This window comes from Cebidichthys violaceus, unplaced genomic scaffold (assembly GCF_023349555.1).
Source record: "Cebidichthys violaceus isolate CVI_PGR_0920_01 unplaced genomic scaffold, fCebVio1.0.p SCAF_11, whole genome shotgun sequence".
NCBI classification, from domain to species: Eukaryota; Metazoa; Chordata; class Actinopteri; order Perciformes; family Stichaeidae; genus Cebidichthys; species Cebidichthys violaceus.
Window position 1 is genome coordinate 10549699 of NW_027176274.1, and position 27183 is coordinate 10576881.

The 27183-nt window shown below is 40.0% G+C and overlaps 1 protein-coding gene across 4 annotated transcripts in view; it reads left to right on the top strand.

Moving 5' to 3' along the window:
* Window positions 1–862: 862 nt before the first annotated feature.
* rapgef4a (Rap guanine nucleotide exchange factor 4a) overlaps window positions 863–27183 on the top strand; it is a 33364-nt gene continuing 7043 nt past the window's right edge. The window contains exons 1-15 of one of the 4 annotated variants that reach the window (XM_068704528.1): window positions 863–1265; window positions 4732–4874; window positions 4978–5066; window positions 5589–5735; window positions 19338–19410; window positions 21753–21817; window positions 22928–22978; window positions 23092–23198; window positions 23604–23725; window positions 23826–24009; window positions 24106–24190; window positions 24675–24735; window positions 24905–24981; window positions 25099–25245; window positions 26165–26280. In XM_068704528.1, coding sequence (XP_068560629.1) covers window positions 1198–1265; window positions 4732–4874; window positions 4978–5066; window positions 5589–5735; window positions 19338–19410; window positions 21753–21817; window positions 22928–22978; window positions 23092–23198; window positions 23604–23725; window positions 23826–24009; window positions 24106–24190; window positions 24675–24735; window positions 24905–24981; window positions 25099–25245; window positions 26165–26280 — 1535 coding nt within the window. In that variant the 5' untranslated portion in view covers window positions 863–1197. Of the gene's footprint in view, window positions 1266–4731; window positions 4875–4977; window positions 5067–5588; window positions 5736–7243; window positions 7298–12641; window positions 12921–19337; window positions 19411–21752; window positions 21818–22927; window positions 22979–23091; window positions 23199–23603; window positions 23726–23825; window positions 24010–24105; window positions 24191–24674; window positions 24736–24904; window positions 24982–25098; window positions 25246–26164; window positions 26281–27183 lie in introns of those variants that run through there. The other 3 variants (XM_068704536.1, XM_068704552.1, XM_068704545.1) reach the window with 3 other exon arrangements.

Below are 27183 nucleotides of genomic sequence, written 5' to 3' on the forward strand. Positions count from 1 at the left end.
AGCACACAAACAGTTTTCTTCACACATTCGTCAGCACAGAAGGCATTGTGGAGCTGCAACACGGAGTCTCCGTACTTCTGTCTCTGTGGCAGTTTGTTGCCAAGGTAACTGAGAGAGACCAATGACCCTTTCATTATGTGGCCCCTGATCACAAAGCATACTTTTCTCAGGTCCATTATGAACATGCTGCCACTTTGATAGAAAGCAAGCCTTCAGTCCCTATAGAAAGCGTTGCAGGAGGCAGTTACAGTCAGTTAAGCAGAGTTATGCAAGGAGTCCCTGCATATCCCCGATGAGCTGTGGATACTCAAGATGATAATGAGGATGTTAGGCTACCTATAAGGTCACCCTTTAGCAACAGTACATGGTAATATCCACAGAGAAGTCACTCATTGTGCTGACTGTCCACTTTATTCAAGGAACATGTACCCATGTCCTCGACCTGCAAACAGCTGCCAATCCCTTCATGGTCAATGTATGCAGTCATGCACATGCCAATAAGATATTTCTACCACAATCACAAGGCAGAGATTCCAAAGACATAAACTGGTATGAGCAGCTACTCAATGTGTGCAAACTCAAAAATGATATTTAATTCAGACAACCATTCATACATATTATTTTTAAATTTAGACTCAGCTGTCTATTTATTTGGTCAACATAGCAACAACTAACACAATCTACTACAACAACCCTGTAATAAATGCTAACTCCATGACGATTTGTTGAATTTGCCAAAAGTTTTCTTTTTTTTTAGTTTAGCCTCACTGATATAAGTAGGGTGGGCGAAATATTAGACACACCTCCCAGTATATACAGTCCAACAGCACTCCAAAAAAACTAAAGCCAGTATGACCCTGAAGTGAAATAAACACCTCTCTAAACAAAATCTGAACAACTTCAACGAAGGCATGATTAATTGCTTGTATTGTTGTATTTCAGTTTGCAAAATGAGTCACGTTTTTTCATCAGAGCAAACTGGTGTTCATTAGCCTACTGCTTTGACTGGCTTCACGTTCATTACAGCTGGACTCTATTGTATTTCCTGTTGGTGCTGGTCAGGTACGCACTGAGCAGCAGCAACAGCAGCAGCAGCAGGGACAGTACATCGACTGTCAGCGGTGGATGAGTGAAGGCAGATGAAGTATTGTGGTCCAGCTCTATCCACCTCCGCAGCAGCAGCAGCAGGATCTCAAGATGGTAGCAGCGCACACTTCTTCACATTCGTCGGAATCTGTCGAGTGGATTATTTGTCTGGATAAGAGGTATTTATGTCACGTCCCTGCAACTCATTTTAGGCTACTGTGCAAGCGACTATTGACGGAATAATAAAGCGATTTGTCCCCCCTCCCCCCCCCCCCCCAGAGCTGGGCGTTGTGTTTCAGTAGCTGAATTGAAGCTCTGGAGTTTTAATTTCCCCACGGAATTAAGAGTGTTAATTAGGGCATCCTTGAACGCGCCATGTGTACATCCTTATGGTTATTGCGTTCATATCAGGACACGCGTTCATTTGGGCTTCAAACAACGTGCAACTGTGGCTCTGGTCAAACTAAAAGACTGGTGAAATATTGGAGCAAAGCTAAGAACAACTGAAGACATGCGTTTGATACGCTGTTAAAATATATTTTGCACCACTGAGTACATAAATCACTGAATGTAAATAGCTGTTTCAGTTCCTCACTTAAATTTGTTCTATGGATTAATAAGAGCAAGTAAAAGTTTCAAAAAGACAAGGTCCTTTGGCATTGTGCTCTCTGTAATGAGCAGAAAATGAGCCACAATGATGCTATTGCTTAATCCACATACATTATTTGGTCTATTATGTATAATATAATATAATACAATTCAGCATAATGGCCCTGCAGATTTGTGTGTTTTGATAGACAAGATGTTTGTCAATAAGCCATTAGAATATTTAAAATACCACGTGGACAGCTCTGATCATGATTATGCTATTTTGAGGTGCCTTAGCTGTACATTCTGCCCCAAATCACTGCAGAGCACTTGACCAGCAGCTGAAACTACTGCATGAACACCTGCCAGAGGACTTATTAAACCACCAAGCAGCTGCAAGGGTCTTGCTTTAAAAAGTCATCCAATAACAACACCTGATAAAAACTGAATAAAGTCTTTCAGATATTTATGAGTCACCATCATTTTGCATCACTGACAGGTGCAGTGTTGCACAACTCTAATACACATGTCTATCATCTACAGCAAAAAAAAAAATGCAATGTGTGTGACGATGTACTTGATATTCACTTTAATTGATTTATTCCATTTTGGGGATTTCTGACAGCACTTCCTTGTGCATACATTTTACACCTTGAATTCACACACTCAAAATGGGGGACAGGGAACATAAGAGCTTTAGGAGTCAAACAGCCAGGGATGTTGAACACATGGCTCAGGTGTAAATGATGAGGGGCTGCAACAGAGAAAAGGTCCAAAGTGCATCAGCTATGAACAGCAAAGTGACGCAGTCTGCCAGACGTGTTTACACAGTAATATCCTCTGGTTAGTCCTAGAAGCCTCCTGTGTCGCTCAAATCAAACGCTTCTTGTATGACTGACCTTTTCCGAGCACATACCTGTAGCATGTATGCTTCACTTTATTGTTCTGTTGCTAATTTTGAAATGCAAGTCAGGTGACGAACACAAATGTTTCCCTGCGTTTTTCTCATTTGAAAAGTCATTGGACTTCTTCACAGTATTTAGCAAATAAAATACCCCAAAGGTGTTGCTTAAACTGTTTATGTTGTCACAGTTTAATGCAGAGCTTCACTGTACTCTTTGAAGTCTAATGCTCTTGTAACTGAACTGTAAATTAGACACAGTATAGGTTTGTAGTGTTCATACTGCAAGAAGCCGCCCTGTGATGAAAACATTCTGTCCTCAGGTCAACTCTGAAACAGCACCCTTTTGAAAGCTTATTTTTGTTGACTTGGTTGGTTTCCAAATAGACACCTTGGCTTTGAAACTCGTGCTCCCACACATCTCTCTGTTGCCTTGTTGTTCTCATGGCGTAGCGTGTTCGACAAAGTACGCAGTGCTGAAATAATGCAGGGTAGGCTCCGATGTGATTATGCAGTCCAATCACGATGTGTGTAGTAAAGAGATACTTTAATGTGACTACTGTGAGTTGAAAGGTTGCCAGGGAATACATGATGAAGCTTGGTGATAACACTTTTATTGTACTGATAATATAGTACAATACATCATTTTCAGAGCTACATCAAGTCAGAGGATTGTTGCAGTGGCATAGTAAGAACTTGATTCCCTTTCTGAATTATTGATACTGCATAGTTTCATTTTTTAAAGGATGGATATGGATTCAAAGGTGATAGAAGCTACAGTACAACCACCCACATGTTACATCAGAGGCTCCACATTCAGTGTAACAAATTTGGGGCCGTGTGATACAGGCAAGAGAGGGATAAAACACCCTGATCTGTGATGATATGAACGTGATCAGTATTTTCTGCCATAATTTAGGTCCCTCACATTGTTCAAGCTCAATGTGATAAACAACAATGTATAGAGTTACTTTAAGCAATTCTATCCTTATGGAAATAGTCTCTTTTTGCATTGTCCAGTTGAAACAAATGGTGAGTGAGTAGCTTGGTTTCACAAACGTGCAAAGCTCTGTGCAACACTTAAACAAAGCTATTGTTGCAACCTAAGGCCCTGCAGAATTACCTATTCTGATCTTTATTTTACTCAACCTTTATTTAGGAGAGAGACCTTGCCAAGACAGCACACCAGTCACAATTTATATAATAATAAAACACAACAGACAAATACATACAAGGAAGAGACTAAATCCAGCTCAATCAAAGTTACATGGACTTTTAACATGGCTTTCAATTTTTCCAAGGGGACTATATTATCAAAATGTATTATGCTCTGCAGATTATTCCAAGTAAAGGGAGCAAATTAGGAGAAGGATTTTCCCCTCAGCTCAGGGTCCTTGGAACCTGGTAAGGAAACAATTTGTAGTAACGAAGCTGAAGATTGCTGGATGTCTGTGTTAGGAGATTACATATGAGGGGAGTTTACCCAAGACATCACCATTGTCTAGAACACAATGAATACTTTGATTAAGGATCTAAAATGTTATATATATATATATATATATATATATATATATATATATATATATATATATTATACTGTATATATTATACTGTGCACACAATAGGAAAAGTTGAAGAGGCATGTTAGTCTTTGGCGATTAGACTCTGAGTCGAAAAAGAAGGTAAAGGAAAGGTAGCACAGTGTGCGGAAAGATGCTCTTTTTGACTGAAGCTTAATTACCCTGCCATGAAACTGCAGTGCAGCACAGGAAATGATACATAAACTGTAACTGTAAAAACAATGTTGTTACCATTCTACATGTGTTTCTTGATCAAATGTGGTCTGCAGCAGACACTTGTTGCCTAAGTTCATGATGACTACAACAGAGTGCTGTTGTGAATTCTGACCTTCTGTCCAGGGCGCTGCTGTTGTGCAAGTTTAAGTTATGACATAAGAGCTGTAACAGGAAACCAGAGGACAGTGTTCCTCAGGGATAAATTGGTGTCACATCTCTTCTGCAGAGCTACAGGTGTTTTCAGAATCTAGGCCAAGATGCACTTACGCTGACTCAAGCACTGCAGCCTATTTAGGTGCCTTATGTACATTTATTTTTACCATTACCTGTACATTGGCCCCTTTCTGTTTCTTTTTCCAGACCAGGAGAGCGCTCTGGAGAAGATGTTGACATAATCCTGGCACGTCTGAAAAATGTGAAGGCCTTCGAAAGATTCCACCCCAGTTTGTTGCAGCAGATTTGCCTGTGTGGATTCTATGAGTGCTTGGAAAAAGGCATCACCTGTAGGTCAAAATACAGGCGCTGAAAGGATCATATTGTATATCCAATGTATGTATATAATGTATATAAGCTTGTTGATTTTTTCAAACTGTTCTATTTTTTTAGTGTATCGCCAAGGAGACATTGGCACCAGCTGGTATGCCGTCCTTTCTGGTTCACTGGATGTCAAAGTATCAGAGACATCAAGTTATCAGGTACGACTGATTAAATGAATGATAATTTGATGTGCTAATTTACAAAATTTGGCATAAATTCTGCATACAGTTCTAATTTTTACAATCTTTAAGATTTTAATAATTTTGTCAGTTAAAGTGCACTTGAAATTCATTACACTGTCAGAATAATTTACATCCAACCTCCAGCTTATTTGGAGTGTAGGCTGTAAAGAACATTTTGCTTATAACATTAGGGGATATTGCTGATTAGTTTTTAATACCGCATCTTCATGCACCTCAGTCAGTTTGTTTGGGTGCTGATTGAAGTAATTTCTCTACAGATTGGAGAGTGTCCATCTATCTAACACAAGTGTTCAGGTGATTGCCTGTAGCCGTTGAAAGTGATCTGATCAGTGCTCCTCAAGTGCCTCAAAAAAGGGCCATTCATCTAGCAGAATAAGGACATTGCATTAACATTTCCGAGGTTCTTTGTCTGGGTGCATTTTTGTATGCTTTCAGAGTAATGGTCCGTGTAAAGCACCTTCGCTGTTTCTGTTACAGGATGCTGTTACTATATGCACGCTGGGCACTGGCACGGCATTTGGGGAGTCGATCTTGGATAACACCCCCCGGCACGCCACTATTGTCACACGGGAATTCAGTGAGCTCCTACGCATTGAGCAGAGGGAGTTCAGGTCTCTGTGGGAGGTGAGTACCTCTGTCTGCTCCATCTGTACTTGAATCATACTACAGACATTCTCTGGCTGCATTGCAGCTTGTGACACATCTCCGAGATTAACTCAAGGTCGATGTTTGTATCAGGAGATCGAAAAGAGCTGCAAGCAAAGTATATCCAAGCATGTCTTTCCCAAAGTTCAAAGTATCTTTATTGTCTCTTACAGGGAAATTAGTTTGCAGCCAAGTTACATACAGACACACAAAACCCTAAACACTGATGGACAGCAAACAACAGAACATAGTTTACAGAGTAGTTTAGCAGTAGGTTCTGAAATACAAGTAAACGTTTGTCATTTTCTTTAGCCTGACTTTGTTTCTCTTTAGTCACAGGACTAAAATTAGAGACATTACATAAAGTATTTACATTTCTTAAAACAAAAATGACAAGGATGCATTTAACTACATTTTCTGGAATGAAACTAGTTCCATATCTCTGAATCTCTGTTGACCCGTTTTTTTTTTTAGCAATTAATCAAATAGTGAGGCGAAAACTAAATTCAGTCTGATTATGAAGCTGTAATGAAATGGTAATTCTATATATATAATCACCCTCAAACGGGTAAATGCGGCTATTTATTCATATTTTCAGTAAAAATTATATTATTTTTTTCATTGTTAATGCCAACAATTTTAGACATAAAGCAGATCGTTAACAGCTGAGTGGGTAGCTTAAAGGCAGCTTGCATCTCTGTTCATTCATTCTTTCTGACCTAACTGAGGGGGCTGCTTAACGCCAGTGTAGAGCCACCTGTTTAGTTTGTTCTTGTTGCAATTGAAATGTGAAATTTGAAAACTGTGACGAATTGAGCCAAGCGCAAGCCAAAGGGTAGGTGGCGTATCGTGGCGTATCTTGTGGATCAGTGGAGGTTGGATTGTTCATTTATTGTTGCCCCACCCCCCTGCAGAAGCTTCTGCTCCCAGGTTTGTGTGTAAGCACTCCACAACATAAATGATCTTATCAGGGAGTAGAAGATTTACAGTGCCTGACCACTAGATGGAAGTGCAGTGCTGAAGAGAAAAAGGTTCATTCTGGGTCTGCGTTTACTGGGGCCTTAATTGTGTGCACTAATTCAGTCACTCAGCACAAGTATAACACAGACCAACTCTTCAGATAACCTACCATATTAGTATAGAAGTATATCTCACTGTGTCAGGACCAACCTGAAATTCAACATACTAGAAATATTAGATTGATCCTAACAAGATACTTAAGAGAAACAGCATTGTTTATGGTTGGTCACCATGCACCACCTAACTCTCCATCTCCTGCATGTTAGTTGTTCGATGTCATGCTGCGTAGAGCCCCTCGTCTCTCTCAGCTCCCCCTCTGCTGGAGCTGCTGCAATGGGCTGGTTTACTGAGAGAGACAGCCCATTTCCTCTGGGACCGAAGGGCATAAGGGGCTGTTAGATTATGGGCTGTGTGTCTGTGTGTCAGCATACTGGCCAGCAGCAGTGTGACCGGATCCTCAACGTGGAAGTACTACTAGGCTACACGTTTCAACTCTGCCCTCAGACGACCTCTCCAGTAAGGTGTGTTTCAGATGAGATTCTATGGCTTCTGATTCTGGCACCCACATCGTCATATCTGGTCCTTAAGATAAGATCTCTTTGGTCTTGGTTGTTTTGTGTATCGACACACTGTGAAGTGACTGCGTTTAGATGTAGTTCAGGCACAGAATGGATTGGTTCTGATTGGGAGAATGGTTCACAGATATTACGGAACTGCTTTTCTTTGTAAAGGATCTGGCATGTTTGCGTTGTTATGTCTATAATCTAGTTATGAAGAAGCAAATACCCATTTCATATCACACATTTTAACTAGTGCAGCTGCAGTTTTGTTAATCGTATGTTTATGAGCCAATCATCATCCAATATGCAACTATCACAAGTGTGATGTTTTAAATTGAAAACATCCTGTGCTCAAATGCTATAAATCGATTTTTCAGGGAAGCTCATCATTTGTCAAGCAGTTGAACAATTTACAACAAAATTTTACATGCTTTTAAATTCTGGACTTTTCATAAGGGAGAAGGATTAGGATGTTGTTTGAGGTAGTGTTGACGTACTTGAGATCGGTCTTGGTCTCAAGACCGTCTTGTGTTGGTCTCAGACAAAGAGGATTCAGTTTTTGTTTTCAAGACTGGTCAAGACCGCAACTGCAGGGATATTGTCTGATTTATTTATTAACATCATTAATGTGATTGCTCATAGAAAAGTAAGGAAAATTCACCTCTGCAATGCTTTTTAATTATTTTATCAAGACTTTTCTCATGGTACACTTATACATACATCCATTCACAGTACAGAGTTGGATTTGTTTTCTGTGGGTGTTTTTATGGGAATGTAGATTTATATCAATTTGAGGATTGCCTATGATTTGTATGTCCCTCGTTTTAGTGTCATGCAGTGAGGGACTCACACTGGTCTGGTCTTGGTTTTGACTTTGCTTCACCCCTCAAAGTCCTGGTCTTGTCTTGGTCTCGATAGGTCTTGGTCATGACTTGGCCTCAGTTCAGGTGGTCTTGACTACAACACTGATTTGAAGATTTTTTTAACAAGGTCAGAAATTCCAAGCAGAGTCTAAAAACTTGTAGATGTTTGTTTCTTGTTTCAGTCCAGGTTCTCAAAATGAGACATGCACTCTATTTGCCCTCAGTAATGTTTCTAGATGTACTTCACCCAAAAACACTTTACTATGTACAGCATCAGCATCAATACATGGATCTTTTGTTGTTAGATGTGCTGAGCTGGCTTTACCTTGCAAGTTGGCCAACCTATGACTGAAGGGCTATCGAGTCAACGTTCACATAATCAGCTTGTTGACAGATAATCTTTACTTTAGCTCCCAGTATTTTCCAATTTGTTGTTCGAACAACAGTTTCCCCAAACTATTCTACCTGGCACTGGTGCTCATTTATTCCTCCCAGTATTGCCGCAATGCAGTACAATTGCTTATGTAGTATCCTGATGCACTGTGGGGCCAAACTGCCTCCAACTTCCCTGGGTGTCTCTCTGGCTGTTTAAATAAATTAAGTTCATCTACATCACACTGGCTTTATTAAAGTTGAAATACATTTTGTGGTGCATAAAAAACATTAAGCTTCATGAGATCAGTATTTTTTATGGCTTACAGCCCTGAACACCAGGGTGAACAGAGAAATACTCCATTTATTGATGCCAGGAGGAAGCCCTGAAACAAAGTTACACACCTCCTCCTCCTCCTCCCACACAGATCTGTCCTCTGTGGCCGAGTACGCTTACAAAACTATACCAGACTGAGCACATCATTGCCCTAATAAACCCATGGATAATATTATTTGTTCATGCCTATCCAAGTCAATTATTCAGTGTAAATCTGTCTCCAGTTTTCCCTCCTTTTCCTAACATCTTTAATTGTTCCGTAAATTTGAGGTTATGTATGTTTCTTGCGTGTGGCGGTAGTGTATAACAAGTGCATGAATTAGTGTCTATGGGTACCACTCATGCATGCAACTCGTGCAGCGCGCTGTTTGTTTAACAGAGCAGACATGAGCCGAGCTCAGCACACTCGGGCACGCTGACCGAAGCTCGGGCCTGATCATCAATTTGCTCTTCCCTTTGTTTCCTGCTTCCGATGGGCTCTGTGATTGAAACAACACAGTTGTGATTTTTGTTTGAAGGGTCATAAGACAGCTCTCATACAATCACGTCATCCTGCATGTGGCCTGAACAGACTTGCTTTCATTATCTGGAAGCTCTGATATATTGGATTAGATGTGACAAATTACACATCTTAGGAGGACAGTTTGATAAGCACTGCATATGCTTTGAGTTACATTGTGTGTAGACGCTTTTGGCTGTAAGTATTTTGCAGGCATGTTTAGGCTCCAAGCGTGTCTGTTGGGTGCTGAGCAGAGAGAGTGGGTGGGTGGGATTGGTGTGTCATCAGTCCATAGAAGCAGCCTGGTGAGCAGCCAGTGGAGAAGGCTGATGAACAGGAAGTGGCAGGAACGCAGCGTGCCCTCTGGTGTCTGAGGATTGGGTGGAGAGGAGTTGGAAAAACAAGGCCACATGGATCCTCTGGTGGTTCAGTATCCAAGTTGTATGCCAAATCCAGGGCCGGAATCACTCCAAGTGCACAGCGGATATGTGTACAGAAAGGGCAGGAAGATTATATCAACACACTTCTGTTTTATTCCCTTATCTCTGAGCACAGAATCCTTATATCATCAAAAGATGATGTAATGAACTCCAATCTGGAAAATAAAACAGATTTATCAGCTCAAATTGTGCTTCCTTATTCAGTCCACAAAGTAGTATTTATGATTTAGATGAAAGTAGATCAATGAGATAGAAAGATCTAGGATGAAAGTTAACAGTTACAGCAACTGTAAACTCACAAAACACCAACACATTTCTGTAGTGCAGAATAATGTGTCCAGTAGAAAGAACAATGCTGTACTAAAATCGTTCAGCTGGCACACAAACTAGATTTCTCTCAGCTTTCATCTTCCATATCGTCACCTTGTTTATGCGTTTGCACATGTCACAAATATATTTTTCTTTTTGCTTAGTTGATCTGTGTATTCAAGTTAAATCAAAGCATGGAGGAGCAGACTAAACTGATGTCAAACAAAAAACAACAACAGTGAATCAATTTCAAATCAAATTTGCTGCTGGCATGGGGAGTGAAGATGGAAAATGAAATATATTCTTTTTCCAGTGACTCAGTCCATCACATTAACATCCAAAATACATTTTAGAAAATTGCCTTGTCTTAAATTGGTCCCTGTTCAATACAAACCTTTATTCCATTAAATTCAGGATGACCATGATGTCACATCCAAAATATGACATAATTTCATCACATGGTTTTACTGAAAGTGTAGCAGATAAGCTGTTTGTTTTTTTCAGTCGGGAGTGTGAAGTGACAGAGAGTCAGATTTGACATGGTGCGTTAGTAACACACATCCACACCTGCTCAGCCCAATCTCTCTATTTTTTAGATACATCCATTCCCCGTCTTTATTTCTTGATTCAAAATCAGTTTGATGGCAATTTAAGTCTGAATTTCAGTTCGACATTCAAAGCATTAATAACAATTTGCTGTGTAAAGATATAGTGGAGTAATGTCTATCTGAGCAGAGAATGAAGTCACTCCCCCTCTGTCTGTTTTGTAGTCTGAGCTTGTTAGTGCTTTGTTGATATAGCCAAGCCGGCTGCACGTTACGTTACAGTGCATGTTCGTGCATGTGAGCGTGCCACAGTGGCTAGCCCATGGCTGCACTCTTCACTGCGCTCATGCTGCGGTCAGAGCTGACAACGGCATCCTGACTGATGACGTTGTCACGGAAGTGTAGCGTCCACCCTCCACTTGGCAATATTACGAATCCTATTGTAGCGAAGGCATGATTCGCCCTACTCTGCCTGTGATTGTCTTGCCCTGATATTCTTACCTTAACGCTAACCAGTCTCACTCCTCTAACCCTAACCCTAACCTCCTAACCCTACTCTCACCCAGGCCTAAACCTAACCAGTCCAACAAACAAAGGCAACAAGTAGCCAATCAGAGGCAGAGTAGTGTGCGTCATATTTTTGCCATTGCAGGTAATCACTGTTACCTCTGTTACCTTTACCTTTGTTTGCACTGGTTGTGCTGTTAGCTGCCAGTCGGCGGCTCAGCCGTCACAATTTTGGGAGTCATGTGAAGGCAATAGATATATGCTCTGAATTTCTAATTGAGCACTTTTAAATAAAAGTAAACACCAAATGTGGTAATGTATAAGGTTGTTTTAATTTTTTAATTTTGAATTCACACCTTGTGTGATTCATCAGTGTGATCAGTGTGGTTTTTAACATTTTATTCTCTAGTAATGTTCGCATATTTTTACTTTAAAAGAAAGGCTTGGATCCCTTCACATTGTTAATTTTATCAGAGATTCAACATTACAACATGGACCTTCATCAGGCATCAAATTGATATTATGAAACAACAACATCAATAAGGATCTATAAAGCTATGCACTGCAAACACCTGAGATGATAACCAGATCAATTATTAATGAAAGTATCCTTAAAATTAGACAAATGATACAGTAAATACAACTAATGTTGGGGAGGCATACATATTATGGTGTGACTAATTTCTTGGTTTGAAAATGTTCAAGAAGTTCAGTGCAGCTGTCTTGTGGATTTGATAGTTAACAAGGTCAAAGATAAGATGCCATCTGGTCTGTGTCCTTGAGAGGAAGATGCTCAGTGATAGGAACACCATACTGGATGGTAGACTACTGTCTTTACATTTTAGAGTTGGATTGGAGGCACAAAGGAAAATTCACATGTTTAACTAAATTCTGCCGGTGTGTCCACGGAGGAAATGGCTCCCTGAGGAGTTATAAGTTGGTGAAAGCAGCAGAGACACTTTTACAATATTTATTTTATATATTTCTGTTATTTCGGATCCTGTGAGACTCTCTGCTTTAACTCTTCCTTTGTGAAGGTGGCCAAGCAGAAAAGGAGCAACTACTCTGTATTATTGTATTATGTGTGAAGTTTAGCTAAGGCTTGAGAGAGAGAGAGAGGGAGAGAGAGAGGGAAAGAGAGAGAGAGAGAGAGAGAGAGAGAGAGAGAGAGAGAGAGAGGGAGAGGGAGGGAGAGGGAGATGGAAGGAGAGGGAGAGAGAGAGAGAGAGAGAGAGAGAGAGAGAGAGAGAGAGAGAGAGAGAGAGAGGGAGAGGGAGGGAGAGGGAGAGAGGGGGAGAGGGAGAGAGAGAGAGAAAGAGAGAGAGGGGGAGGGAGAGGGAGAGGGAGAGGGAGAGAGGGGGGGGAGAGAGAGAGAGAGAGAGAGGGAGAGGGAAGGAGAGGGAGAGAGAGAGAGGGAGATAGGGTGAATATGCTCTCCTGTGTGCTCAGTGACTGGAGTTGATCACCTAGCAACTGCTGCTCAGAAGACTGACTGGCAGTCTGCTGGTCTGCTCACTCTGCTCTCAGAGTGGCGTGCAGGCTGCAGTGACGAAGCTGGATCATGCTGGACCATGCTCAACTTGACCCATGACTCTTAGGACTGGATTTACATGCTTGGAGTGTTTGTTAACGCCTGGATTAAGAAGGTGTGGAGGACCTTCCGGTCATTAACAACAATAACAAGCTGCATGGGACGCTGGTAGCAGCTTTAGGTAATCTTTGCCAAACTTTTAAACAATCCAATGCATTTGTTGCATGTATTATATGTGGGGAAAGTGGAAGAAATGCTGGTTAGAAATTTGTTCGGAGTTGCTGGTGTTGCAGAACTATCTGGAAATTCAGAATTTGCAATCCAAATATCAAAAGTAGAATTCAGTATTTTCCTACTAAAAGTAAGAACATTTTGAATTTATATTCTGTTTCAGTTTGAGAGGAAATCTGACAGAGCAAATGAAAAGGGAAACTCTTGGAAGGACTTTTTCACCCAATTGTTTCCCCCAAGTGGCCTGAAGTGTGCCTGTCAGAGTTCACAATAATCAGTGACTGCTTTGAGAACAGTTTGCACTATGTGGGTTATGTAATCTGGGGTGAATTATTCAAAATACAGCAGTGCATTCATGCACATTGATGCTCATAATGCAATAATGTGATCAAGCATGAACAACAGAGGAGTAGCTGGAACTGCACTGAGATGACTTGGTTTATATCTTCACTGATGTGTTTGTTATGACACAGATAAGACTAAACTCATCTGTGAACTCTGGATAGCATAGCAACAATATGCATCAGATAGAGGTATGGACTCACTCCATAATGACAATCTTTACTGTTTTTATACACAAAGTATGGGGGAAAAAATACAGATTATTAGTAGAAGACGGGGTTAAGAGATGTGTAAGAGCTCTGCTGCTGTGAACAGGGAAGTCAGTGTATGAGAGCAGATTAGTGTAAACAGTTGACCAAGCTTCACTGGAGGAATACAGAATGGCACATCTGTTTTTGAGAGACATTCGTAAACCTCATTTTCATGTAACGATAAAAGCCCTGTGATGATGAATGCAGGATCATAAGCACATTTGATGATTAGTCAAGTACGTCAAATATTAGTTATTTAAACTGTTTGAATTTCCAATGTTTCCGAAAATATTACTTTCAGAGGTTGGAATTACATTTGCTTTTTTATCAGAAATGATTATCAATCTGTGTAAATATTGGTATTTTGTATATTTAAGTCAAGTTCCAAAGCTCTTCAACTATTACTACAATCAGTGGTGCAGTGATCGTTGATGAGGTGGTTGTACTATAGGTGGATGGGTTACCGAGGAGGAAGTGAGTATTCTCTTCAATTTATTTCAGTAACTTTTTGGCTGATAGGTGGGTTTACTGTAAACCACCAGAAAAAGATGTGGGTATACCCCATTCACCTGTATATTCCCTCCTCTACAGCACTGACAACAGTACCCATGGCCCATCCAGTGTATCTTTCTAATTATTGTGCCACAGCCTAGCCACTAATGCTGCTTTCCATTTGAACTGTGTTGCAGTTTTTTTTCAACTGATGGCTGCCCCAACTTCTATCATGTGGACACATTGCTACGGAGTTTGTATGCTCAAAATACTGGCGTAATGCAACGGGTATTGCTAACTATGGCAAACAATTGCTAACCTTGCTGGAGCAAAGTTTTCCGACATGTTGGACCGGAACGCCGTCCACTCGGGTGTGACGTTATTCCCAGCTCCAACGTATGATTTCTGAGGTAAATGGAACGCAGCATCACTCCCAGTTATCTTTCAGTTTGAGCACTTTTTGGATGGGCGTGACATTTTTCAGTTTGAGTCATCAAAATGAGAAACCAAAAAATCTGTACAAAACAAAGTACAAGACTGAGTGCTTAAAAGGAGAGAAGTCAACCAAAACTCTAAAAGAGCAAAGTAAGAAACTTCCCCTCATCAAGCTTCAAATTGTAGCCGTTAGATATTAGATATTAGAAGCCACCAAGTCAATACACTGTCGGATTCTGGATCAATAATGGAAGAATTTAGCTAATTTCACTATAATGCACTGACTTGTTATTGATTATAATTATTCTGAATTTGCCACAGCTCTTACTCACATGTCTGGCTGGCACATTTGTCATGCTTGCCTTGCTTATGCATCATATTTAACACAATTGTGTAGTTGTTGTGTATCTGATCGTTTCAAGATATTGTTTTATGTCCGAATGCTTTTGTTTCAATCTCAGTCATATTCTTTGAGCGACTTTAATGCTAAAAAACAAAAAAAATGTATTGGTTCTCCAACTAAAATAGGCTACCTCTACTATACAATTAAGGAATATGTCAATGTTTAATTTTACTAATTGTAATGGAATTTATGTCAGGTTGAAATTTGTCAAAAGGGATTTTTAAGTTGCCTTTGGGGATCAAAGACCTCTTATTGGAAGACAAGGATGTGACTCCTCTTGAACGTGCAAGTGTTTGTAACACTGTCAGTTGCTCAGAGTAAATCAATGAAAGAGAGATAAAACAGATTGTGGTCAATTATGTTTCTTCTATAAACACAGATTGACGCTATAAGCTGTGTGACTACACCATTGTGCTTGCTGTCTGGATGTCGTGACAGATTATTTGACACAGTTGAACACGCCTAAAGGTTTATCCGTACTTTACACAGTGTGCAGCAGAAACATTTGTACAGCTAATACAAAGAGGACGTTCTTTTCAGAACTGTCTGTGAGTCCCACCGGGGCTTGTTTGTGCCTTATGACTATTGACTGTCCATTTGTTGAGAAATGTTGATGTGTAAAGTGAAAGACTGAGGAAGAATAGCTGCACAAATCACAGCCAGTGGTTGTTTTATTGTGACTTGAATTGTTGTCATGAATATTTAAATTTGTGCTTCAAGGGAACATGACACATTTAGATCTATGTAAACAAGGCTTATAAATCTTTAAGTGTTAGGGCCTTTTATGTATTAATTATAAAATTGTATCACAATTCTAGTATATCTACTGTTTAAATCTCTGATTTCATCCATCCATCCATTAGCTTCTGCTTATCCGGGGCCGGGTCGCGGGGGCAGCAGGCTTAGGAGGGTGTTCCAGATGCTCCTGAGCAGTGAGATACCCAATGAGAGATGTGAGATATATAATTGGAGCACACTCTCCAGTCCCCACTCCACAGGCACTGTCCTGACCTCCATGCGATACTGAAGAGACGTGTCAGCCAAGACAGCCCAACAATGTCCAGAGCCTTCAGCATCTCAGGGCGAATCTCATCCACCCCTGGCGCCTTGCTGCTGAGGAGCTTTTTGACTACCTCAACATCTTCTCCCGAGTCTTTAAACTCAGCCTCCCCGATGAGGGATGTGTTGGTCGGGTTCAGGAGTTCCTCAAAGTGTTCTCTCCACCACTCAACGATATCCCTAATCCGGGTCTACAGTTCTCCTCCTCTGCTGACAAGCCCTGCTTTCCCTTTCTGAGTCGTCTCACGGGTTGCCAGAACCTCCTTGAGGCCCACCGAAAGTCCTTCTCCATGGTCTCCCCAGACTCCTGCTACACCTGGGTTTTTATGAACCGCAATATGCTTGAACGTGGTGTTTGTTATGGCTGATCCATTACTAGCAGACAACAACAGAGCACCACTTGGGTTTAGATCAGGCAGGCCGTCCCAATCACACCCCTTCAGGTTTCTCCATAGTTGCCCACATGACAGTTGAAGTCCCCCAGCAGAACTATAGAGTCCCTAGTTGGCGCCCTTTCCAGAACACCACCCAGAGACTCCAAGAAGGCTGGGTACTCCAAACTGCTGTTCGGTGCATAGGCACAAACAACAGTCAGGGACTTCCCCTTAGCGACTCGCAGTCGCATAGAGGCGACCCTCTCGTTCCTCTGTGAAAACTCCAATATAGTGGCTGCCAGCCGGGGGCTCGTAAGTATCCCCACACCCACTCAGCACCTCTCACCCTGGGCAACTCCAAAAAAGAATAGAGTCCATCCCCTCTCCAGGAGTTTGGATCCAGAACAAGTGCTATGCTTGGAGGTGAGCCCAACTATATCTAGTTGGTACCACTCCACCTCACACCTTCCTTCCCTGCCAGAGAGGTGACGTTCCACATCCCTAGAGCTAGTCTGCGATGCCAGGGGTCGGCACAAGAGGCCCCTTCGCTGACGATCTCCCCTCCCAGGTCTGGCTCAAGAAGGGGGCCCAGGTTTCTCTTTTTTTAATGCTCTAGCAATCTTTTGGGATTCAAATGATGAAGGCTAATGTGAAAATAATCACACTGATTTATTTAAAGTAATAGTTAGACATTTTCTAGAAATAGACGTATCCACTTTCTTGCCAAGTGTTTGATGAGAAGATCAATACCACTCTCTTGACTTTATGGTAAATATGAAGCCACAGCCAGCAGCTGGTTAGCTTAGCATAAAAGCTAAGCTAAACATGAGAGTGTTATCATTCTCCTCATCTGACTCTTGGCAAGTAATCAAATATTTATTTGTCCCAAAATGTCAATTTAACTCTATTCAGTACCAAACTGAGCTGTGTCGTAAATTGATATTATATGTGTGTGTGGCGTTAATGATGAATCCATCATCAAAATAGTTGTTGATGAATTGTCTAATGATTTCAGCTTAAATAGAAGATAGACTTATACAAAAAAACACTGAAAAGTCTGTGACTCAATGTCAAGCTGGAGGATGTAAATTAATCAAATGTATGGTGTGTCATTAGAGTCAGAGACATCAATACTAACAGAATAGAAACTGAGTGCTTTGTACACACCTGACAATGGTCCTAAGCCTCTTCTAAAGCAACACCCCCACCCTGCCTACTGGATTCAATCCCACAGGGAACCTGGCTTTATTGGCTCAGAGGGGTTGAGTTCATTTGTTCGTCTGGTGCTCAGTTTAAGTGCTCCTCCCTAATCCTAAATCCTTTAATTGTCAACAAAGGTACACAGATAGACTTGTTGAGGTGACTCTTTGAATATGTAAATCTGTTGTTTGCATGTGAATCCCCTCTACAAAAGATGCATTTTAATAATCTGAGTATTGCGTTAGACATTAATCTGTATCTTTTAGTGTATTAATGAGCACCAAGTCAGTCCTTATTTTGGAGTAGATACGTGGTTTAAAGACTGAGGTCACTGAGCGATTCTAAACTGCTTCTTAATTGAGGGGAAAAGCTGTGTGTCCCTGAAGGGTTGCTAAAGTGATTAACTGACTTCAGGGGGTAGAATCGAATTTAAAACATGACCTCTGAGAGTACATTACACATGCAGGAACAAATGGCTCTGTGGTTCTAGCTTTCGTTCAGTCTCTGCTGACCAGATGATAGCGAGGTAGAGAGAACTAAGTGGTCCTCAATCAGCTTTTATCGACTCAGAACATAGTTGCTTCGGCACATAATACGTTTTTGTCTTTTGCTGCAAATTAATGTTTAATCTTGATCAGTCTACTGATCATGATTGAAAATACAATTTTTAGAATCAGCACAGATCTATTAGAGTAGATACTAAATGTAGTGGGGATGCTTTTACATCATCAAATGTTTCTTTTAGAGATGCAGGGTTGAGTACTTTCTGTTAGAGAAGAAGCACCCCAGGCAGAATAGAAAGCCCCATTAGATAATAATAATTAACAAACTCTGTTTTGCAAAATGTAAATATTTCGGTACATTTTGTTAGCCAATGTATGGTTATGCTAAACCCAATTTTTTAAGTCTGCTAAGGGGCCATTAATATTAGTGTATAAGGCTATATATTGTTATGGGTCATTGGCCTCTTTGTACAACACGTGTCACGAAAAAAACATTTACAAGAATGTATGAATGCAGTAGGATGTTCATTACATAACATCTGTGATGCTGCAGGGCTCTGTGATGGTACAAGGCATGAACAGTTATATCGTCATGCTCTGTTTGCTCTGTGGCTATCTCTGGGTGGCTGTAGCTCTGTGGGTTGAGCAGGTCTTCCTATGCCGGTTCTTTCCCCGGCTCTTACTGTCCGTATGTCTAAGTGTCCTTTAGTGAGACTTTTACTTTACAGCAGTAAAGTAAATGTGTTAAATGCCGAGGTCCGATTTAATGTAAACAAAGTTTAAGTTGCAGCTTGCACAACATTAAGGAGTAAGTACTCTATGACTAATCAAGGTAATAAAAGAGGACTGTTGCTATTATTTTGTCCACCCCATTTATATGAACTCCAGATACCCAAATCACAAGCAAGCAACTGAAAAAGTGAGTTTTTCCAGACATGTCCCCTTTAAAATACATTTTGCTGCCAATTTTTTACTTTTACTGAGGTAAATGATCTGATTATGTCTTCACTGATGGTGATCCTGAGCTGTAGAGCTGTGTGTGAGCGGTTTGCTAAAAAATGCAAGATCTCAGGTCAAAATCTAATTTTTTTCCCGAAACACCAGCTGTGAATGTCAGCTGTTGGGTTACAGCAGTTACCTTACACCATTGTCCAGGCGATAAAGTGATGAGACATAAAGACAAAGTTTTCTTTACCAAATACACAATGTGCTGCATTCATATTACCACTGTTTCACACATTTCTGTTAAACAGATCATTTGTTGTCCGCCATGACTGATTTGTTCTTGTATTTTCTTTATTTTCATAGAGATATCATCAGTGCATGGCTGGACTGCTTGCCCCACCGTATGGTGTGATGGAAAGTGCTTGTAGTGGTGACAGTAAGTAATACTGTTTACATTTCTGAGTGGTTTAGGCTCAGTATTCACACATTCTATCTATATATTTGTCACAATATAGTTCGCGGTTGTGTTAAAGTTCACACAGTGCAGGCTGTGGGAGATTTGAAAGCATTATATAAACTTTTAAATAAATCTGATTGGGGTCTTCAAGACAACATTTGACTGTAAAATATTACAGTGCAGGCACTTCCAAATGTTCAAATGTTGCAGTTGGTGCACACGGTTTAGTAGGATGTTCAGTGACAGTGGTGCATCATCAGAAACAGACTGAGCAGTGCATTTGGTTTACTTTCTTATTAGTTACTCAAGATTTAAAGGTATAAATAAGAAATTATGAAATTATAAAGTGAATGAAATGTATTTCAAAGTTTGAATGCAGATTGTATCAAGATGAAGAAAACTGTTTACAGTAATCCCGTCACTTTACTTTCTAATATTCCCAGAAGTAACTCTTTGATTTTGTTTGTATAATGAGATTTCACAATCTTCAGGTTGTGTAATATAACATATATAATCTTATTTGGTGCAATATGTAATAATACGTTTGTGTGCCTGACTCCATTACTGTCTGACCCTCCTTCATCCTATTGCACTGTGATAAAGGCCGATACTTTTATTTATGCTTTTCTGTTGCAAGTTAACTCAATATTTACTTCACTTTGCTCAAACAGACCACTTAACTTGCTCAAAGTCATGTACTATAAAAATGATGAACAGCAGTGAGAAAATCCAGCGAGTTTGTCGGCTTACTGGCAGCTTGTTTACTGTATGTTGTAATTTTTGAAAAGGTTCGTAAATGATGGATTGTTTTAAAGAAAATGTTTTCCTGGTTTATGTTCCAATCAAAGATGATTTGATTGGCTACTGCAGCCTCATGGGCTGCTTTTATGAGTCGGTGTGTCTGCTTCAGTATTCATCACTGTTTCGTGCTATGGAGCAACACTATAAGAGCAGGGCTCTGGGCATTTTTTGCAGAATACAGTACAATACTTACAGTATGTACTCTATGCATGAATACACCAAGACAGAAGTCCCACAAGCATCAAGCAGCTGGAGGCTGATGCACTTTCTTGTATACAGTACATCCAGAGTAGCTTAGTGGTTCTGTAACTGTAGTGGTGAATGAATTAAACATATTTTTAAATAGTTTTCTTAGTTACAACTACGCTGTGCTTTTACAGCACTTTGGTGCTTTTAAAGTCAGCATTGTTTCATTCAGTCATGCATTCAGTAGCACTCCACCTTTCAAAGCACACTTGTGTTGCCATTAATGTTCAATAAAACAAAACACTTCCCTTCTGTATACTATATACACTTATACTCATATACTCAAACTAAATCTGATGTTTTACCAAAAAATTTGATTTTAGATTTTTGTAATTTATATCTACTATTGGATTCATATCTCACTTGTAATGAATTGGTATGCCACTTGAATGAGTTGCTTGATATCACTTGGACCAGCATGGCAGCATCACAAATATAAAGATGTACAGTTACAGTGTTAACTTAACAAAAACAAAAACAATACACAGATTATGTTCAGACCCGCAGCATATAAATATAAATGCAGTCCAAGAGTGTGTAAGAAGATGACCGTTGAAGCGGCTATAGTCAGTATATTTCCAATAACAATGTATTAAATGATATTGTGAAAACAATGTGATAGCCTTCAGCAGCAAACAGTCACAAGTAGTCACTAGTTGGTGAACAAAGAGGAGCATTTAGCAGCTAAAGAGCCAGATATTTCCCTCAGCAGTTGGTGGAGACCAAACACAAAGCTTAAAGAGAATATTAGACTTACATTCATCAGGAGGCCAGAAACATGAATCCAAACAAATGGTAATGATATTTCAAAACTGCTGGATGTGTAAATATACAACTGTTTGCGAACAAGAAAGGACGTAAAAGGTGACGATGCGTTGATGCTGTGTTTGCATCACTGCCCCCAAGTGGCCAAAAGATTAGTTGGTGCAGATTTTACGTAAATATTAATTCTACAGTTGAAAATCTTTCCTCTCTTCTAGTGACGCTGACATACAAAAATAATTTTCATCACAATAAAATTGAATAACTCCTAAAATGGTAAATGACGAAATCCTCATTGCTTTCTAAAATAACCAATATAATTGTGAATCAAATGAGTACTTTGGTTAGATTTAGGCTGCTAAAACTATTGTTGAAGGCTAAGGAAATATTCTACTTTGTTCGGGTTCATTATGATATGTTGCATCTATTTCATTGTTTTAAAGTCATACTAAATATATTTAGATATACAGTATGGTGTTGTTCTCATGAATATGTTTTTTTTTTGCCAACAGGAATGCCGGACAAAGAGAACATAAGCAACAACTCATTTGTTTCTGTCTCCAAACATCAGAATAAGGTATTTTGCCTGACACACATGAATTATTTATCTGATTTATTGCGACCACAAGTTATGAAAGAGAGAGAGAGAGAGAAACTGAGAGGGTGAGACAATGCTGGTTCGCTGGCCTTGTTCCTGTCCCGCAGAGTGTTACTGTACGTGAACATTTTGGCACTTAAACCTAAAGACTATAACTCATTCTGTGCTTCTATTTCACCTGACATAACAGCATTCTTTACCAATACTTGCCTCTCCAAGAGAAGATGGAAAACAGCGTGGAATGTGAAGTTTGTTTAAAGTTGGTCTAAATATAAACAAGATGACTGGAGTTTTTGTCTCCATCCATAACAGTTCCTGTCCCACCTTTCTCCTGTTGTCGTTTCCTGCGTTGATAATGTGGCACTGCAGCAGATTTATGATGCCCTGTGCTTTATTCCTACAAAGAATGTAGTCACAACATGGCCACAGAGTTGTACTGTTTTGTAAAAAAAAGCTTGTATTCCTTTTATGTAACAAACAAACTGCTCTGATTTACTTTAACATATATGAATAATGCTTATTTATATAATGCCCAGCTTCTTTTTGTACTGAGTGGAGACATTCTTGTAAATAAATAATGAACTTAAAAGCCTTCACATAAATGCACGAGTTGCGCTGTTCTCTGAAGCATGCAGAATGCACTTTAAATGTCAAAGCCCCGCAGCCCACCCCATGGCCCCAGTGGGGGAAAAAACACATTTCCATACAGTAATTGACATTATCTGTGTCCCATTTAAGCAATTGAATGCAGCAGTCAAGATTCTGATAACAGACTATTATTTTAACTGAGATGCAATATAGAAAGACATAAGTTCAATTAAAGTTGACAGCTAATGTCAACTGTGAGTCATACAGGAGCGGTGAAGAAGACATCCTGTGGCCCGCCGTGAGAGGAAAAACACTTAACTTGTCAGACATATTGTTGCTTCCCTGATGTATTTTATTACCAATCACTGAATTGGTGTTTCTTACAACAACAAACCTTTAATTTCACCAAATTTCTGTGATGTTGAGCCTCAGTTTTATTGTCATGCATGATGTGTTTTATTTAAATTCCTCTTATATTTTGCTTCTTTTTTTTTCTCGCAGAAGTCATTCATTGAAAGTCCAGCCAAATCCCACCTTAAATGCATTTCCCAGGTAGTAAACACAATCATCCTTCTGTATGTAGCGCCCAGTCATTACCTGTTTATGTGGCAGCTACTCAGTAGGACTCTACTGTGCTTAGATTTAACTTGAGTTTGATTGTGCAGGTCCCTTCTGAGAAGATACTGCGGGCGGGGAAGATTCTCCGTAACGCCATCCTCTCCAGGGCGCCTCACATGATCAGAGACAGGAAGTACCATTTGAAGACATACAGGTTAGATGGCATCTTAATTCTTTGATATTTGTGAAAGATTGCAACATTTTATTTGATTCAAAATACTATATTTGTTCCTAAAGGGGCAACCTGTGCAAAAACACATAAGCTTCTCCGGTCAGGAGCAGAGCTTCGTCTCGCCACTACAGTAAAATGAGAGGCTTTTTAAAGGAACTCTGGTGCTCGGAAATACTATAGCTTTTGACCACAGGGACCGCCAAAATCAACACAACATTAAAGTTTCTCATAGTAGCTTTAACTTCCTGGCTGAACATACAGACTCCTTTTTGGCAACACCCTGTTAGCAAACAAGAACAGGCAGGTTCAAATAATAAAAACAGACAAAACATATACTGCTTAGCCTTGTATAAGATCTTATACAGACCGTTCCTGTCTTTTCTATAGGCAGTGTTGCGTGGGGACAGAGTTGGTTGACTGGCAAATGCAGCAGAGCTCATGCATCCACTCTCGTGTTCAGGCTGTGGGCATGTGGCAGGTTCTGCTGGAAGAAGGTGTTCTCAACCACGGTGAGACTCTGTGTGATGTCTGTGTCTGCAGCACATGTACGTGCAAAGCAGTGATTTTTAAATTAATTTGAGCCCTGCTGTCTGTGATGTTGTGACGCAGTGGACCAGGAGCTGAGCTTCCAGGACAAGTACATTTTCTACCGCTTCCTGGATGACGAGCAGGAGGATGCTCCTTTACCGGGCGAGGAGGAGAGGAAGGAGAGCCAAGAGGAGCTGCAGGACACCCTGCTCCTCCTCTTGCAGATTGGACCTGATGCCCACATGAGGATGATTCTGAGGAAACAGTACGACTATAAAACAATACTCTCTAAAGCAATTTTAAATAAATTGAACTGGTGTTTCGGTGTTATGATTTTCTTTACATATTTCCTGTTTTGCAGTCCATCTGAAAGAACAGCAGATGATTTAGAGATCATTTATGAAGAGCTGCTCCATATAAAGGCCTTATCTCACCTGTCCACCACTGTAAGTCTCATGTGGCCGTATGAATCCTGTTGTCACTGTGCAGACACTAAGATTGCTTCTGTCTCTGGTGGCAGTAAACAACAACTATCCAACTCCTCAGACTCTTGTCACAATCAGGAGCAGAGTGAAGGACAAGATGCAAGCATGCAAACTGCACACCCTCCTGTACTTGTGTAGTCATCTCAGTACTAATCATCACATATTTTGATTGATGTTCTGCAAGTAAAATCATTCATTTGCATTCATTTGGTTTCACTCAAAGTTGGGTGAGAACTACTGGAAACTGCCTGCCTTTTTTTAAATGGATTTTTAGCTCACATTCAATTTTAGGAAAATCAGTTTTACACTGGAGGGGTATTGACTGGCAGGAGAATAAAACTTTGCATGGTTGTACTCTTTCTGGTTGCTCCCAGTTGCACTAGTAAGTAAACTTAATTTCTCTTCATATTGATCCTTCTGAGCTATGAATCTGTCTACTCTGCAGGTAAAGAGAGAACTGGCAGGAGTGCTGATCTTTGAGTCTCATGCCAAGGCAGGAACAGTGTGTAAGTAATGCGATGAAATACGTAATGTGACGGTAATGATCTTTCCCAAAAACCTGATACCAAACAATTGAATTTATAAATTAATTACAGAGTGAGAATTAATCCAACAAATCCCAGATTATGGAATACCAGACTACCAAAACTTTTCTTTGTTTCTTTTCTCTCTCAGTATTCAATCAGGGCGAGGAGGGCACATCCTGGTACATTATTTTGAAGGGCTCAGTCAACGTTGTTATCTATGGAAAAGTAGGTATTTCTCCAGATGAGATTACACTATTTTAAAAATCTATCAAATAATGATGTTGTTCTGACCAGGGCATTAATTAATCGGTAAGTAACTGATCAGTACGCTGTGTGTCGCAGGGTGTTGTTTGCACTCTACATGAGGGAGACGACTTTGGAAAGCTCGCTCTTGTCAATGACGCCCCTCGCGCTGCCTCCATTGTCCTGCGAGAGGACAACTGTCACTTCCTGACAGTGGACAAGGAGGACTTCAACAGGATTTTGAGGGTGAGTTTCTTTTGATGCTTTTACAGTAGTATTTCAAATAGTTATATTGCCCTCTGTTGGCAAAACCTCAGCATTGCAGCCATAAAAGTTATTTAATGTATCCTTTGAGATAGTTCTCCAGTCCTCTGCACTCATTAGCTTAGTCCTCTAAATATGAATTATATTGGTAATGACTTGTGCTACTTCAAGCTAGCGATAAAAGGCAGCTTTGGGGTTAATTAGCTGTGGATGCAAACTTGTTGTGTGGAAAACTTCTGTCTGGGAGTTCAGAAGCCGTCATTAATTTACTGTTCTGGCTGAAATACAGCAGCAGAGATTAGACAGTATGAACCAAGGGTAAAACACTTTTTTTTTACAATAACACTGAGAAGTAATCCAATCTGTCAAGTTAGATTATATTTTTAAATATATTCACATTTCTTATGAACTAACAATCACCACACTAGACTTTAGACTGTGTTAAGACTCACAAAATATTTATTTAACATTATTGCATTATCATGAACCCTATCTAAGCCTTCTTCCTGCTGCTGTTAGCGTGGTTGTGTGCTGACTATATGCCAGAGAAGCCAACTAATCCACTGCTCGGTGACCAAAGCCAAGTGTCATGCCACTTTTTCTGCAGCAGGGAAAATGACAGCTGGCTCTGATGCAGAGAGCAGAGAGGAGTCAAACCTCTCTGTAATTTTGAGACGATGGTGTCAACATTGTGTTCAGTTTATGATGTATTAGTGTTGGAAGGGACACCTCACATTCACTGAAACAGAAATAAGCTCAGATATAATTACATACACACAACCTTCCAGTGTGTTGTTAACGTGATATTATTTTACTGTTAGATCGAACAGCTTCTTGCTCACTCTGTATATTAAAATGCATAACTTATGTGTATGCACTGTTTGTGTGTATTTGTGTGAAGGATGTGGAGGCCAACACGGTGCGTTTGAAGGAGCACGGTCAGGATGTTCTGGTGTTGGAGAAGAGTCTCAGCAGCAGTCGAACCTCCAGCCACGGAGCTTCGTCCTCCCATTACAAGTAAATATACCTACAATCCACTGCACTGGTTTCGCACAGGAAAGGTTTAAAAGCAGTGTGTGTGTGTGTGTGTGTGTGTGTGTGTGTGTGTGTTGTACTTATTTCAACATTATGAAGTGGCATAGTGTGATATTTATTCATTTGTATTCAATGTTGATATATTTATTATAAATGCTAAATAGGGGAACTTAAAGGTTTGCCATTTTAACAAACACCTGCCAGACAATTAGAAATGAGTATTTGCATGGATCATAATGTTTAATAGGGGTGCCATTTAGATTAAAAGCTCAAACGCAGTTCCATTTAACAGTTTACCTGTTATATTATCTATTCAGTCAGAGAGTAAGACATTACTCATACTCATTACTAATTACAATACTTTATACTTTGTTTCGAGTTCAGTCAATGGTGATATATGCCTTAAAACTTTGGATGATGATTTAACACAGCCTCCCTTTTTTACTATTGAATTAATCGTGATATTTTGAGATATATATTTTGATATTTTTTTTCTGTCAACAAATCTCACTGGACAATCTTGAAGATCTTGTTTCTCTTTTATTGTCTTTGGTAGCACCATTGGCGATAAGCAGTTATTGCAGGTGCGTTAGTAAGTTGAAGAGGGAGTCTGTTGTGTTAGCTACACAGATAATACTTGCTCCTGTTGGTTCATTGTTTGTTTTGGTCTTTCAAGAGATTTCTTGGCAAGAAGAAAAATATAAAATATCATCAGCTTTATCCTTAAAAACATTGAATACTGACTCTATCAGTCAGTGTGACAGCAGATGAAAAGGCTTCCTGACCATGTCTGAAGCACAGGCACAGAGCAATCCTGTGCACTGCAGCCAACAAGTGTTATCTTAATAGAAGCATCTGTCACTGCACCACGGCGGCTGTAATATA